At 43.1% G+C, this 16,455-nt stretch overlaps 1 protein-coding gene across 1 annotated transcript; it reads right to left on the bottom strand.

Moving 5' to 3' along the window:
* Positions 1-1,173: 1,173 nt before the first annotated feature.
* Positions 1,174-15,941, bottom strand: WDR82 (WD repeat domain 82). The gene is made up of 9 exons (XM_065749675.1): positions 15,547-15,941; positions 10,491-10,588; positions 7,343-7,409; positions 7,045-7,144; positions 4,973-5,089; positions 4,135-4,290; positions 3,845-3,914; positions 2,551-2,693; positions 1,174-2,065 (listed from the first exon to the last, which is right to left on the bottom strand). Exons 1-9 carry the CDS (start codon positions 15,705-15,707, stop codon positions 2,036-2,038), a joined length of 942 nt encoding a protein of 313 aa, XP_065605747.1. The 5' UTR covers positions 15,708-15,941; the 3' UTR covers positions 1,174-2,035.
* Positions 15,942-16,455: the final 514 nt, after the last annotated feature.

Here is a 16,455-nt window from a genome sequence, read left to right as displayed (position 1 = left end):
TATAGGTGCTGGTGGGACAGTACACACTAGGGAGGGATGCTGGTGTAGTAGTATGAATCTCTCAACTGCAGCTCTAACAGAAGAAAGGTGAAATCAAGAGCATTGGTCCGCTGCTCCCTTTGCTCCTCCACTGGAGGGCAGGCACACTCACATCACAGGCGATGACATCAGAAATGACTCAAAACATGCATAGTAACGTTAGCAGAGGTAAGCCACTGAGCCGAAGCAGAAAGCAACCACAACAGCATCAAGCATCGAGCTCCTCAGACTGCCTCACACACAGCAGTCCTCCTGAAGACTGACAGGCAAAGGCTGCAGCTCAGCAGGGAGTGCTGCTTTAAAGGAGCCAGCAGTGAAGAGAGGCTGGTTCCAAATCCCCAGTTCTCTGTGCAGCTCATTGCCTTTGACAAGGCCTGTAAGAAAATTAAAGGTGAGGAAGAGCAAAATGGAAGAAGCTGTTCTACTTGTGGAGGAGACAGGCTCTGAGTTCTGTACAGGGCTCCACAGCTGAGAATAACTTTGCTGTAATACTTTGCAAAATAACTGACAAAAGGTAAAATGCATGGACTGATACTGGAGTGCACGGAGAAAATGCCCATAGCTGTGTTTTTCATCTTGCCAGCATTCTACATTCAGGAGAAGGGAAGAACAGACTTTTTCAAGGCCACGGCCCAGCATATAACACCAAGCACATTTAGAAAGGTAAGAATACAATAAATGCCACATTTACTGAGCCCACTGTGGCCTACCAGTGGATGTATCTAATGAATGCAACATCACAGGAGAAAGAACCTGGAACCAGGCTTAAAGACTGTGTAATTTGCCAGCAAGCCCATTGAAGCAGGAGAGCACGTTCCTCCCATCTCTGTGGGGGTGGCCCTTGGAGCAGAGCCAAAGCAGAGCAAAGCCAGCAAGTGCATGTTAAGCTTTGCTTTCAATGCAATTCCATCTGGCAAATGAAGCATCACTCTTTTTGGGCTGCTGCTGCAGAAAACCTGTACACTCTGTAACAAGTGTACAATGAAATAACAAACTAACTGTGCATGCTGTTGCATCACCCAAGCAATACAGGTCTCACCCCAGTCTGGGGAGCACTTAATGGAACTTATTTACAAACCAGAAAGGGCAAAAACTGCATTGGTGAAAGTAAACAGCTTTGACATCCCACAACACTGGCCCACAACACATTCTTTAATATCTAGAAGTAAAAAAATATGGCCCATTCCCACTGCCCCCAAGAATATTTATAAAATCAGCCAAGATGATACATAAGGAAGATATAGAGGCAGACTGTGCTTTCAGTCCCAGTTTGGTTTCCCCATCTTCCTGCTGACAGACTCCTTTATTGCTCGGGACACAGACCAGACTTCAGCACTGCGTGCACCCTGCCAGCATCTCAAAGAGAAAACAGCAGGGAAGCTTCTTAAAGCTCTGGCAGTGGCAAAGATGTGTATGGTCTGTTGCACACTAAATTGCCAAAAAAGGATGATATAGGATGTGTGTCACAAATGTACGGTCACCCACTCTTTCAGCATGTGTTCAACTGCTCTTGAGTTGAAAGATGTCAGAGTTCACATTTGGCACGGAAGTAATTTCCATCCATGGACTGCAGTGAAACAGAGATCCCAGATGTGAAAAACATGCACTTGTGGGAAGGAACTGCACATTCCACCTTGGAACATCAACTGCATTGTGCAGTTAAAGGAGATTACAGCTTAAAAACTACCGCAAGCATTTTGTAAATAAAGCAGACTCCCCTGCTTTCAGAATACTGTGCCAATTCCAACTTCAGCTGAAGCCTGCTGGGCATGGTCTGCAAGGTAAGGAAGTATTGTACGTCACTTCTGCACACGCTAGGAGATCAAGTGGAGGAGTCCTCGGAGAGGAATGCAGCCGACAAGGTAAGACACATGGAAACGTATACAGGAATGGGATCAGAGTCTAAAAGATGTAGGCAATTCCAATACTATCCTTGCAAGAATACACTGCTGTTAGCAGTGTGGAAAGTCATCTGACCGTAGCTGCAGTGTAGGAATTAGTCATCAATAGTCGGCAACCAGAAGGCCTACAAGAGAGGAAAGAACGAACATCAGTTACTGAGCAGAACACAAATATCCTACAGCAAAAGTCAGGAGCTGCTCGTGGCTCCCTTCCACAAGCAAGACACTAGGGGAGATGCAGCAAGACCCTCCCCAAGGGTTTAAACCTTTTCTTATCCTGCTGTGGTTTGCAATGCATGTTCCCCAGAGCATGCCAGCCTTATGCAGAATGAAAATACCAGCTGTGTGCAGCAACCAAAGAAATTCATGCATCTGCTTGCACATTCATTCACTGCTCTGCCTCCATGCATGATTTCAACCATTTTCCTGCCAGTACTTGGTGTGCTGCCCAATCTATCTACCTGACAAGTGATGTGCAATAAAGGTTTGATAGAGGCCTAGTGCTCAGAAAGCCCAAGGAAATGCCTACTGGTACCACAGAACTGCCTCAGATTCCTTTCCAAAAGGGTGAGCATGTCATAACTAGGAGGAAGTTCAGTCATTTTCTTACCATATTTGAACATGCGCTAGCAAAAGTCATGAATTTGGGGTTGAACTGCAGACAGGTTATAGGACCTGTGTGTTTCCCATCCAGTACTGCCACTTTCATCCCGCTTTCTCCATTCCAAACGTGAATCTTCCCATCCTCTGATCCTGCAGGTAGGAATGGAAAACAAGATACGCAACATGCACTGGGGAGGCCAACAGAAAAACCAAAGTTCAATCCATCAGTGAACTCAAAGAACAAGCACACCTCCTCCTCCCAGCTTAACTTTTAAGTTTGCAGAAGTATCACTACAGTGCTTAGAAAACATGGCTAGGGTTCTCACATTTGCATCCAAACTGATGGTTTGTGTCTCTGCACCATGGAGACCAAACTTTGGCAGAACAGTGTTGCACGATGAGATTAAACAACCACTACTGCCTATTGGAAGAGGAGAGCTGACACCAACCAAGTGAGGAGGAAAGACCACTGCCAGCTTGCACTTACATGTGAGAGGCCTAAAACTGAGTGCAAGAATCAGTGCTCACAGAAGTGCTCACTGCAGGCAAAGAGCTAGATAAATGTGTCATTAGGGTCATTAGGCATGCACACTAATCAAAGGCTTCCCAGTGAAGGTTTCAGTGCACTGTGCCAAATACCAGAAGCTTCACTGGAGACATTGACTCCCCTCACTGCTACAAACAGGACAGGCTTTTTTTCCACTTTAAAATGGCATTTTGCAAACATCATTATTTGCGAGGTGAACTCTGAAGCTGGAGGCTGAACATTTTTATAACTAAACTCTGGTTTAGTGTCACTTTATACAGGATTCCCAATAATAATGAAAGGAATTTCTTCTGCTCCAATATTTACACATGGCCTTTCAGGGAACAAAAAAAAAAAAATTAAGGAGCACAAGTTATAATTTAGCCATATTTAAAAACTGAACAGAAATAAGCATTTTGGAACTTTTTCCACAAAAAAAAATTCATTTGGAAGGGCACAGTAGGAACGTAAAGCTGTTCAATAAAGTGCTCTCCAAATACACGGTTAAACACCTGGTTGAAGAAAGCAAGAACACCCCCTTCTCTGCAAGAGGAAAGTTCTCAGCCAAAACAACCTGCAATGACATCCCTCACTTGCAGGCTCACTTAAGTTTTGTTCTCAAAGATGCTGAGTGAATTACCAACAAAACAGAAGATTCCAGTCAATGTGAAGAAAACCAACAACTTATTACTTAAATATTTTGTGTTTCCCAACACAGATGCAATTGGAGTCCTAAAGAATGTACAGCACTAAATTTCTTCTGAGAAGACCTTACCTATCATGATGAACTGAGAGTCTGGTGTGAAGGATGCCTCCAGCGTGACAGCCTTGCTGTTGTTATATCCCTATGGCACAAAACAGAAGATGTTGTAGTGCACTCAGTAATCTCACAGCCAAATGGCAGAGCCCCCACTATGACACTGCAGAGCTCTTTGTGCAGAGGGGTAGGAAGGATACTGCTTTTTGTGATACCCCAAGCCAGCGTATCCTCAAGGTCCCTTCCAAACCAAGCCATTCTGACTTCAATGGCAAGATTCAAGCGGGTAACACAGGCACTGTGCTCACCCCAAACGTATGCAGGACGGCTCCTTTAAAGGCATCAATCAGTCGAATGAATCCTCCATTAGTTGATATAAGGATGAGTTTGCCATCGTTACTGAACTTCAGGCCTGTCCACTCACATGTGCGGTCATATTGCATCTTAAACGTAGCAAACGGCCCCTTCAAAGAACAAAGGACATACTCTGCTTTTAACCTTTGCTAAGAAAAAGTTTAAGATTTGTAAGAGAAAATCCCTAGGCCTGGAATATCAGACAAGGGAAAATGTCCCAGTTAAAACACGTTGCTGCATGTTTATGTTTCAAGGAAATATGAATCCACAGGTTCCAAAGCCAAAAGAGCCACAAGTAGGGTGTTTCACTATCTGATTTCCTTTACTCTACTACATCCAATAGGAGAAATAAATTTAAGGGAATGCTGGAACTTGAACTTTCAAACAAAGCTGCTAACTGAAATTAGAAAGAGCCTGAGCCAGTGTTATTGTTATATGAATTTTATGATTTTCCTTGAAATTTCTACCGTCTCTGAAGATCCTGACTCCACCTTTCCCAGTGATCTTCCATATTAAGCAGCAAGGAAAACAACAACAGAAATATGAATATGAAATTGGAACAGGTTAAAGAGTTACTGGAAATCAACTGCCACAAGTGTTCAAGGGTGGATTTCAGGAACTGTTGACAGCACATACTGTCCATCAGAGACACACCAACCAAAAACTCTAAGGGTGCCAAGCAGAGGCAACCCAGAGAGGAAGCTGGAGCAAACAAACCCAGCCTCTGAGCACTGAGTTTGTGTTATTTCTTGCAAGCTAAGAAGTGTAAGAAATGAAGTAAGGGTAGCTCACCTTGTCAAAAGAGCGGAGATCATAAAGCTTCACCATTTCAGAATTGACTCCAGCTGCAAAAATCAATCCTTCTGGGTCAAAAGAGCACACCGGTTTCCCCTGGAGATGCATTAAACCCTAAAAACAGAAGAAGTCCACATTATTTTGTGGAAGCAATTACTATATTTCTACCACCACCCATACAGCCCATTTTAAGCAGGTCAGAAGCATACAGGCTGCGAATTTTGGTTATGAGTATTGAGATGTTATCACATTTCCACATCAGCCTCTCAAAAGCAACTCAACCAGTTCAGATCATCACATAGAGCTTCTCAGTTTGCTGCAGTGACAAAATTTACACTGGAACAAACTGAGATCTCATTACAGCTGTCATTTACTCAGAAAGTAAGAAGAGGAGGGGGGATGTTGTAACTGCATTAGCACTCACGAGAGGCAGTTGCACAAAACAGTGCTGCTGGAATTGACAGCAACATGCTACCAATTATAGTTGTGAAGTGGGGGGAAAAAGCTATTTTTGAAGCAAGTAAAAACAGCTCTGGTAAACACCACTGCAGAACTTTCCATTTCAACTTAATGAAAACTCAAACCTTCCAGATGGCATCAGAGCATTTTTATGGCTTAATGTGAATTTTTCCTCAACTCACTCTAGAAAAGACTTGAGAGAACTTGAAAGTCAACAAGATATATGATTTCTGTACAATGACTGGCAAATGTTTTTATCTAACAGTTCATCAATAAGAACACATCTTTGATTAAATCAACAATACAGTTAAGCTTCTGCATTCAGGAGTATACTGCTCCTCAGTAGTCCTTACTATTTCTTTTCCTAGTTTAGGTCATTTTCCCCTGAAGAATAAGCAGTGAGCCAGCCAACACTCAGAATCCCCACAATCAGGACATCTTCGTTTCATGATAATGTTTCAGTTGCTACAGCTGCCATCACGTGGGCAAATTGAAAACTACAACAGCTTCTCAACCCGTTTCCTAACATTTGCTGCCTGCAGCTTCCAGTTACAACTCCTGGTATTATTATTCTTAATTTCAAACTTTGGTGTCACAGAACTGTAATTGAAATGACAACCTTAGCATTCATTGCAACTTCGAGATTGAGATTCATCCCAGGGCAAATTCATACACTGGCATAAAAGACATACTCCCAGAGAAAGGCAAAAATATTTCTAGTTAAAAAAAAAAACAAACCCTTACTTCTAGTGCAGATAGTTCTATTTAGTGAAAAATGTAAACTTTTACTTCCTTTTTCATTTACAATTATATCACCTGAAATCAGAAAGTAGCCTTCTTACACACAGCCCCATTGAGATGAGAAAGCACTGCCACATCACCTATAGGGATGAAACAGGCCATCACCACTATTAAACACCCATGTCCACCATTAATGGATCCCAATCTCATTTTCTGTTGTCAGTCTGGGTACTTTTTTCACTCTATGCAAGCTTGTTTCCACAAAAACAAAAACAAATAAAAAAAACATACAACAAACAACTATTCTATCAAAATAAGTGAATAAAAATGACAGGATTTTTTTTTGCTTTTATGAAGCTGTATATGCTCACAACTAGGTCCGCTGAATAATAAAGATGATGGAAGAAGCAGACAGACCATATGGTATCTGTGTTCTTTACATCACCCATTTCATCATCCAATTTAACTGCATCAAGGCATCAAATTTAAACACAAATGCACTACAAGCAGTCAAAATGCACCTCCCAGCACTCCTTCTGTGGAAAGATGCAAGCGACAAAAACACTTTCTGCATGGGGTAGCAGCCTGACTAACAGCCTGCTTCCTGTTTTATCAGCTGTGGTGTTATACCTTGCTCTTCCCAGCAGTTTTCCAGTACAGAGATGTAAGTGGAAGCAAGTGGTGTTATACAACATGACATGCTTAACTGAAATAAGAGACTTCTTGATCAAGACTCCTTCAGCGTTCCAGGAAGGCGTTAATGTTAAATCAGCAACAGTACTTTTCTTTTATAGCAAGCACACATCAATTTTGCATCTTTCAACCAGAAAATGGATTACACAAATGTGTGCATTAATTTGATGACTCACCTGGCAATTTGGGGAGCGAAGATCCCAGAGTCGAATAGTTTTATCAAGGGATCCAGAAATAAAAGTATCATCCACTGGAGACATTGAAAGGGCAACCACTCTGTAACACAGAAAACAATATGCATCGAAGACACAACTGGAGCTGATGAAGCAAACTCCTACCTCACCAGTTGTGTATAAAACCACTATTCAACAGTTCTACCAAGCAAAAAAAGGGCAGAATGAAGCATAACACAACTCAAACTCACCACAAGCACAATTTCATTTTCTCCTGTACTGCCCCCAAGCCACATCTTACCTTTTGGTATGCCCAGGGAAATACCGAATATATTTGTTGTCATGCAGAGAGAGGTATCGGATCGTATCTGAAACCATAAACAAACCATAAGCTTTATTACAGCACGAACTCAACATTATCTAAGAACTGCCACAGTCAACTTGCTCCCCACAGCAACAGTAATCTTTCTGTAGTGAATAAGCCTGGTCATCCAAGTTCATGTCAGATCTGAAACTGAATCAAGTGAGAAAGAGACATAAAGCAACTTGGTTACCAAGGCAGAAGAGGAAGTCAAGCAACAGAAAATATGCTTTGTGCAGTCTGAGGTAATATGTCTTTTAAAGGCAAAAATGGCATGCAATTTAGACACATTAATTTCAAAGTTGCCAAACTAAAGCAGCAAAAGATTTTACTCCATCACTCTCACAAAACTAGAACTCTCCAAAGTTGATGCTAACGCTTTTGTTTTTGCTTTACAGTAGGAATATTGCTCTTACCTACATACCCTTCCATCTCATAAGTTTCCAACTGAACAGTAAGCTCAGGAAATGTGTAAATTTACCCAGAGAGGAGATAAAACATGAACTTCAAGGCCAGGACAAGACCATTAAAAAATTAAATGAGAATAGCACTAAAGCATTTATCAGTTATTGATTTACTCAAGTACCCAGAATTTTGGAAGGCACTGTTGAGCATTTTGCCCAATATGTAATGTAATTTCTGTAAGAGGAAGCAATTTGCTGATTTATTAGAGCACAGAAGTACGTTTTTTTAACCTTTCTATGCAGATACATTTGAGCAACAAAACATGAGAAGCAGAAGCTAAACTTCTGAGGTTTCAGAGGGAAGGACTAACAAAACAGCATCATCCAAATTACTTCTAACACTAGCTGAAGGGAACTAGTTTAAGCTACTGCTAGATAGAAAAGATTGGCCTGAAGCATCTGCTCCATACAGCACTGTGTGACTCCATGCTGCTGTAATGACAAGGACTGCTGAAGCTCTAAGAAACCAAATGAAAACAACGAAGATCAACAGTAAAAGGGATGCAATATACAGGAAGTATTTTAACACTCGAGCTACAGCATTAGGAGCTTTTTGAAAGGATTATTCTGCAAAATTTGGGCTCTGTGGAAAAAACAATCAAGTTACTATTTTTGGCTGAGATAAGAGTTCTGAACCACCCTCTGGTAGTTGACAGTAAAATTAAGGCTGATTTGACCAAGCAGAAAATGTAATGATACGACACACCACTCTGGAAGGTTTTAAGTGACCTCAGGTAACTGCCTAAAATGAAAATCCATAAAACCAGCATCAAATCCCATAACTACTGGAACTGACTCTTTGAGTACACTGATAATGCCCATCTCTGGTTTCTCCTGTGGGAAGAGTCATTACCTGATATCCCAAGTGTCCTTGCAGAATTCATTCTTTGTAAACAATCCTGTGATCCTTTCTGTTCTGTGATCCTTTCTGTTGGACAGTGCTCTGTCCCAGGCAAGGCAGTGGCCTGTACAGTTATCTCCTGTACCGGGTGGTATCATAGACCCTCAAACTGTACAAACTACTACCTCAGCCTGGAATCAGGCAAGAGGAACTACGTTCAAAGGTCTTGAGGAAATCTTCAAAGATCAGTGGCATCTCAAATGCTGGAGAGGGAAGGATGCATTCCAACACATCCCTGCTGCATGAAGGGTTACCACATACCTTGCCCAAGAGCACATGCAATAGCTACTACAGAGTATACAGACTCCTAACAGCACTGTTGGTCTGACTAAACAAATTCACAGGCAAATACCTTTACATTCAACCTTTTTCTTTAATTTTAATTAGGTGTTGATCATAATGCTTTCCTTCATGATCAGCAATTGTTGAGTTCTTGTTCCTTAAAGACATACTGGAGCTTGTAAACAAGAACTCCCAATTGAAAACAGCATTAAAAATGTTTAATTAATTAATTATAAAAGTAACAGCCAAGCCAGAACTTCTTCAGAAAAAAGTAATTCCATAAAAAATAATTCAGTCGTGAAACAGGCTGAAGAGGCAAGTGCTTCCAGTCCCACTAGTAATCCTTTCACATCACTGAAACCAATTCCATCACCAACTTCCTTGTTTCTACAGATTCAGGCCTAGCTCGCTCTAGTTTAACTTGACTTCCTAACTATTAACTTCTACCTGCTTCAGATCCATATTCTCTTAATTCCGTCGACAACCTAACACACACAAACCACCTGCATCTCTACCATTCAGCTCAACATCTGCAATGGAAAAAGCAAAACTATCTCAGAAACCCATGACTTTACAACATGATGTCAGAACCAATTTCAGCAGTGCTGTGCTAAGAGACATGTTCACTGAAGAAACTGAAGAACTCCTGTCAGTCATCACCAACAAAACTGAGACAAACTGTTCAGAACCAATGGACTTCAGCTTTTCTAGCCTTGGGAAGAAGTACTGCCCTACGGAAGGACTAGCCATCTATTTATGCAAGTCCTAATCTGGACATTTAATTTGAATTCAAATCTTTTCACTGATAGTTCTGAAGGTCTAAAAAGCCCTTCAGTGTCACTGAGTTGAAGAACATGGCCATCACAGATAGTGTTGTGGGTGAAACAGCATGGAAACTAATGTTCTACCTAAGCCGATTACATGGAAAAAAGCCACGGGGCCAATGAACAGAAACAAAGCTCACCTCAAAAGAGCTCTGTGACCACCTCCAGTTGTAGCTGGTGGTCTGATGAATTACCTGACCTCTCTGTCATCCCTGCTGCAAGAGAACATTCCCTTCCTTTGCAGCTCACTTGCCAGCGTATTTAGCATTTAGCTCACCTTCTGCTGCATTAATCTTCCTCATTTCACAAGAGGAAGAACATAAGGCACAGAGGCTAACTACTGCAACAGTAAATAGCAAAATGAACTTCACATTTTTATTTTTTTCTCGAACTCCCCAGGGTCAAGAAGTGAAATTTTATCTCACCAACAGCATCTACACATCTCACAACTGAATGCTAAGCTGTGCATTAGAGTTGAACATCAAATCCCTAGTGGCAGCATACTCATCACCTAAAAGACACTGCAAGTTCTTGCCAGCCCTTCAGTGCTGTTTACCTAGGCACATCAGTTCAAGTGTATCTGGATTTAAAATGCTGAGCTGTGGTAGACTGCTTACCATCTATTTTGTTGGAGCTGTACACGACTGTGTTGGCTGCATGCGTGTATCTGATGAGGTCCACTCCATACTTCTTACTGTACAGTGTTCTCTTCGGTCTGTTCGAAAGAAGCAGAAATAATTGTCCTCACTGCCACAAAGCTCAAAGAAAAACAGACCTTGTTAGCAACGCCTGGTTTCATTACCACTCTACAAGTCTGTTTCAAGCAGTCAGGTATTTTTATACAAAAAAAAGAAAAGCATTTGTATTTCATTTCCAAACAAGTACCTTGGTGTTATCTCCTAGACCATTTCTAGGCTTAAGTTCCCTGTGATGCCAGCAGAATTCACTTTTTAGTCTTCTTCAAAAATTATTTTACACTACAGTATCTACTATGAAGAGCTGGAGCCACTAGAATAAGAAGCCCTTAATATCAAGCAGCACTCTCTCATCAGTACCTTGCCAAAATCATTTCTAACCCATTTGGTGCAGGTTTTAGATGGTGATTTTGTCTTTTTGTCCTATGCTATTCCAACAGCACACAGCATCTCACTCAGAATGATTTCCTGGTATTCAGACAAATGCATACCAGTGCTATAAGAAAGTAACAGTAACACAGGGACTCTCAAAGTGCTCAAGAATTATACTCAAATCCTATCTTAATTAAAGCATGATAATATTACACTCAAGTGTAATATTATGACAAAATTGGAGACATTCCAGAGAGCAAAGACATACAGAACTGGTTGTCAAGGGTCTGGCAAACAAGCAATATACTGCAGTAGTAGGAACTTGAACTGCAAAGGAAGTGTAGAAGCAGCAGTTTAGTCTTCCTGCAGTAGCAGAAGTGCGAAGCAACTCAAGGTCTCCAGCACCTTCCTTCCTCTTTCTTCCTCAGCTGAGACAGCACAGTGCTTTCTGAGCTGGGTAATGGACCAGGACGGGTTCTGATCGACATGAGAAATAATAACACAATCTCTTCAAGGAGTTACTTCTAACCCAAGCCCATAACATACCTTAGTAGTGCAAACAAAAGGTAACAACATGCAAATGGAAACAAAACAACAGAAGCAGTTTAAATGAATACTGCTGCCAAAGAACAGTTCACAAGACTACACCTTCAGACAAGGTATTTCTAAAATGCTCAACTGTTTCCTTGTTTACTTTAGCCCCAGAGCAACACACCCTAACAAGAGTAGGAGCTGGAGACTTTACCTATCAGTCATTCATTCTTAAAGATCAACTCTTGAACGGCAGAAGCCAAAGGACTTCACTTCAAGTGAACTTGCTGGAGAGAAGCCTCCATTAACTGAATGTCAATGCAATACATATAATTAAAAACCCTCTCCCCTACTTGTACCAATTGCACCAAATCCCAACAGATTCTCTCAGTTCCTTCCAGTTGATTTTTACATCGCTTTCAAAAGCATCATAGATGCAAAGATGCCACAAATCAAAAACAGCACACACATAACGCACTTTAATTTTATAACACACATTTAAATTGGGACACTATGTTCTGTAATTTTATGCCTGATATGCTCCCCAGTTCTTCATAGCCCCTTCAGCTATGCTGCTGAGCACCTACAAACAGCCTGGGTGAGAACAGAACTTCAAGCTGGTTGCCATCCTCTAGTGAGGCTGCCTGGGTCCCCATCCAGCCTGGCTACTCCTTATCTATGAAACATTCAGCACTCCAAAGCTCTGTTCAGAATACAGCAAAAGTTTGCTACAGAGAAGAGCTGATACAGTCACACAGCTGTGGGCACAGCAGCACAACCAGAGCAACACTGCCCAGAGGAAGAAGAAGGATTCAGGCAGCAGGGACACTCCTTGGACAGCCCTAGCAGAGTAGCAGGGCAGGAGGATGCACAGCACTCGCCTGGAGCTGCCCCACAGATGTACTCAGCAGTAAAGCCTGATAGAGCAGTACCACACCACCACTCTGAGGAAGAGCTCTGGATTTATCTTCATGCTGGAACTCTAGGGTGCAACATCTTCATGTTAAGCAACAGTTAATCCAGGAAAAAAAGTATTAGGAGGGGAGTGCCTTGGAAAACAAGCACTGAAACCACCCTGACAAGTGGACATCTTATAGGAAACTATGCTCCCATGTGGTTACATTTTAGAAGTCAAACTAGTTGAATTTGTCAGTTTCTCTTTTCATATTGTAGTAAAGAATATCCACGCATACCCATGCATGCTCTGAATGTGAATAATGTCATGACTATATGTAGATGCATTTTAAGAAAGGTAAACATATAAACTAATACAAGCAGCAGCTGATCCCTTCATGCATTAGGCTGCCAGTCTAGCCAGCCCAACTGCAAATCAAGCAATATCCCCAAAGCAAAGTGCTCTAGAATAACAGTAAAGTCTGCTATAAAGAAGAAACAGAACAAGCAAGGCTGGTATTACCACAGCATCCGCTTTGGTAACATCAAATAATAAAATGATGGTAATAAAACCATCACCCAGAACCAAGTTGCTGAATGTTTAGTGAACACCATGGTTAAGCAAGAATCCAGCTCCGTCACCTCTTGATTTGTATAAATAAAACACAACTGATACATACTAAAACATAAGCGGAACCTCTGCTAAGCCATCCTTCCATCACACCAGGGCTGAAGATCCACAGTCATGAGCCTCCAGCTGAAGTCCCACAGGCTGCCATACTTCTCTAATACATACAGCTCTGATACATACATATTTCCATGGCCTTGGTTACACTGGCAACATGATTCTTGTATTGGTATTGTATTGCTTATCTGAAGTGGCAAAGCAAAGCAGACCAGGTGAGCATATGCTGAGTCTAACTAAACATTCCCAACGTATGCAGCCAACAGAACTCCTTAATGGGGTGCAGGGGGAGAATCCAACCTTTACTTAAATGTCATAACCACCAGAGAATCACATCCTGAAACACGTTACCTTGATGAAACCAGCCTGCCCTGTAGTTACAGCAAACCTCGCTGTAAAGCACACGTCAGTAACAGACCGAAATGGTGATGGAAGGGCCAAATGCCTCCCAACCCATCAAATGATTCCTTAAAAGACTGAAAGGGTAAGAGCAATCAATAAAGCCTGCATGAACATCACCCGTCCCTTAAGCTGCTGTATAGAACTAGGATCGAGAATGCAATCCAGAGCAGGTGCCAGCCATGTAATGTTACCTACTCTTATAAAAATGAACACAAATTCGCTTCAAACAGAAGTTCACAGTATCAACAGTAACAAGTTTCACTTGAAATACAAGCAGAGTAAACAGAGGCATAAGATTAGTCTACAAAATTAAGAGAATGTGCAGGATGCAGACTTTCAAACACATCAAGTACAATGCCTTGGTTTGCTTGAAAAAGCAACAGGGCTAGGAGTACCTGGCTCACAAGAAGACAGTCTACACTGACACACTGACCAGCAGAATAATTTCTTTTCCTCTCCTGCATTATTACCCTGTCATTTTCACTCTCTGTCCCACAACAGACACACATTTTCCTTTCACTTTCTGTATGTATGTGATGCTTAAAAACATTCCAAAACCAACAAAACAACCCACCTAAGAATTACATCTCTAAACTAAGAAACATGTTAAAAGCAAAGCTAAAACCAAACACAACATTTAAAGAAGCCAAGTGTACACCTGCACCAGCCAAAACAATCGATCTCAACTCTCAGCTTTTCTCTGCACCATCCTCAGCTTTAAGTGGCTATTGCACAGGATACAAAACACTAGCTCATGTACTCTTTAGCTTCCAATGTACAGCTGCAAGTTCAGTAAGTTTCTCACTATATTTTACTGAAAATAAGTATCAAAGCCACATCAATTACTCTTTCAGAGCTTTCGGTTATCTAAATGTCATAACTGGACTAATGACATCACTGTGGAGCATCCATTTGCCCCAACTCTTACAGAGTGCAAATGCCTTTTGCTCTCTTGCCAAAACATAAACTATCAAAGTTACCAGTTACCTTCTCTGCATGATTTTAATTTTGTCTGAACAACAGCATTGTTTGCCAACAGCTGTGGAGGCTTCTGGGGATTTATCCCAGAGATAGGAAGATGATCAATAAAATAAACAGTAATTCTGTTCAATGGGAAACAAGCACATTTTAGTTTTAGTCTATAAGCATAAAGTAGCATCAATAAAAAAACAATTTGACAAAATTTTTGCAGTATAATTATAGAATCACTAAGGTTGGAAAAGACCTACAAGATCATCCAGTCCAACTATCCACTATCACCAACAGTTCTCACCAAACCACATCCTTCAACACAATATCTAAATGTTCCTTGAATACCTCCAGGGTTGGTGACTCCACCACCTCCCTGGGCAGCCCATTCCAGCATCTGACAAGAAGTATTTTCTAACATCTAGTCTGAATATTCCCTGACACGACTTGAGGCCATTCCCCCTAGTCCTATCACTAGTTACACGAGTGAAGAGACTGAATCCCAGCTCACTACAGCCGCTCTCCAGGTAGTTATAGGAATCAATAAGGCCTCCTCTTCTCCAGACTGAACAAACCCATCTCCCTCAGCTGCTCCTCATAAAGCCTGTGCTCCAGGCCCCTCACCAGCTTCACTGCCCTTCTCTGGGCACACTCGATGTCTTTCTTGTAGTGGGGCACAGACACAAACACAGTACTCGAGGTGTAGTCTCATCAGTGCTGAGTACAGGGGGACAACTCCTTCCCTGCTCCTACTGGCAACACTATTCTTGACACAAACCAGGATGCCATTGGTCTTTCTGGCCACCCAGGCACACTGCTGGCGCAGAAACACATGTAGATCCCATATTTCAATCACGTTTTACAGGTAAAAATAGGAAAACAATCATTACACTTGGAAAAGACCTCTGAGACCAGCAAGTCCCACCATCCACCCACAGTACCACATCCACACGGTTCTTGAACACCTCCAGGTACGCTGACTCCCCCAGCTCCCTGGGCAGCATGTGCCAGTACCCGACCACTCTTCAGAGCGCATACTCCCAACATACTAGAGAAAAAAACAGAGCACAACGGCCCGCGCCGCTCCCACCTCGTGGCCCGCAGCCCCGGGCCCGAGACACTCACTTGCCCTCCTGGCAGTCGTAAAGCACAATGGAATCGTCGTCGCTGCTGGAGATGACGGTTTCGCCGTTGGGGCTGAAGTCGAAGCAGTTGATCTTGTCCGAGTTCTCGCGGAACACCTTGGCCACGCGGAAGCTCCGCAGGACGTTATCCGTCAGCTTCATGCCTCCGCCACCGGGCCGCGCTCAGGGGCGGCCGCGCTGAGGGCTGGAGGGCGGGCACGGCCGCCGAGCGGGCCGGGAAAGGCGAGGCAGGCCCGGGGAAGCGAAGGAGACGAAATGAGGCAAAGAAAAGCGGGGCCCGGCGGCTCAGCGAGGCTCAGCGGAAGGCGGGGAGAGACGGCAGACTAAGGGCGGGCAGCGGCAGGGCTGGGCCCGCTCAGGCGGCGGCGGCGCGACAACCCCTCCTCATTGTGCCCGCCATCTTGGGGCGCCGTAACGGACGGGCCGGGGCGGGGCGACGTGCACGGCATGCTGGGACGGCGCGCGCGCAAAGCCTCATGGGAGCGGGAAGGGCATGGGGCGGCCCGGCCGCCATTTTGAAGGCGGCTGTGGGAGGGACTGAAGGCGCGTCGCGCTCATTGTGCCTTGCGCTGAGCATTCTGGGGGTGGTGCGCTGAGCCTTAGCTCCGGAGCCATAAATAGGCTGCTGATGCTGCTGCCCTAGTCCTCCAAAAATGAGAAGCGAAGCTCGCAGCGAGGGGCTGGTGGGGAATAGCAGCGCTAAGTCAGTGAGGAAACGGGTTGGGGGGCTCTTCCTCGGGTCGGGGTGAACGGGTTGGCTCTGGGTTCAATCCCTGCTGTAGTTCTGCCTTACTTAAAAGGCTCACTGACTGAATTTCTGCTTAAAATTCCGCGTTTAGTCATACTCTGGGTCTTTTCCTTATATTTATTTTCTTTTAATTCTATGAAG

This window comes from Cyrtonyx montezumae, unplaced genomic scaffold (assembly GCF_038088225.1).
Source record: "Cyrtonyx montezumae isolate F1298 unplaced genomic scaffold, pur_monq_1.0 scaffold_6, whole genome shotgun sequence".
Lineage (NCBI taxonomy): Eukaryota > Metazoa > Chordata > Aves > Galliformes > Odontophoridae > Cyrtonyx > Cyrtonyx montezumae.
The sequence above is the reverse complement of the archived record's forward strand: the minus strand, read 5'-3'. Positions and strand labels throughout refer to the sequence as shown.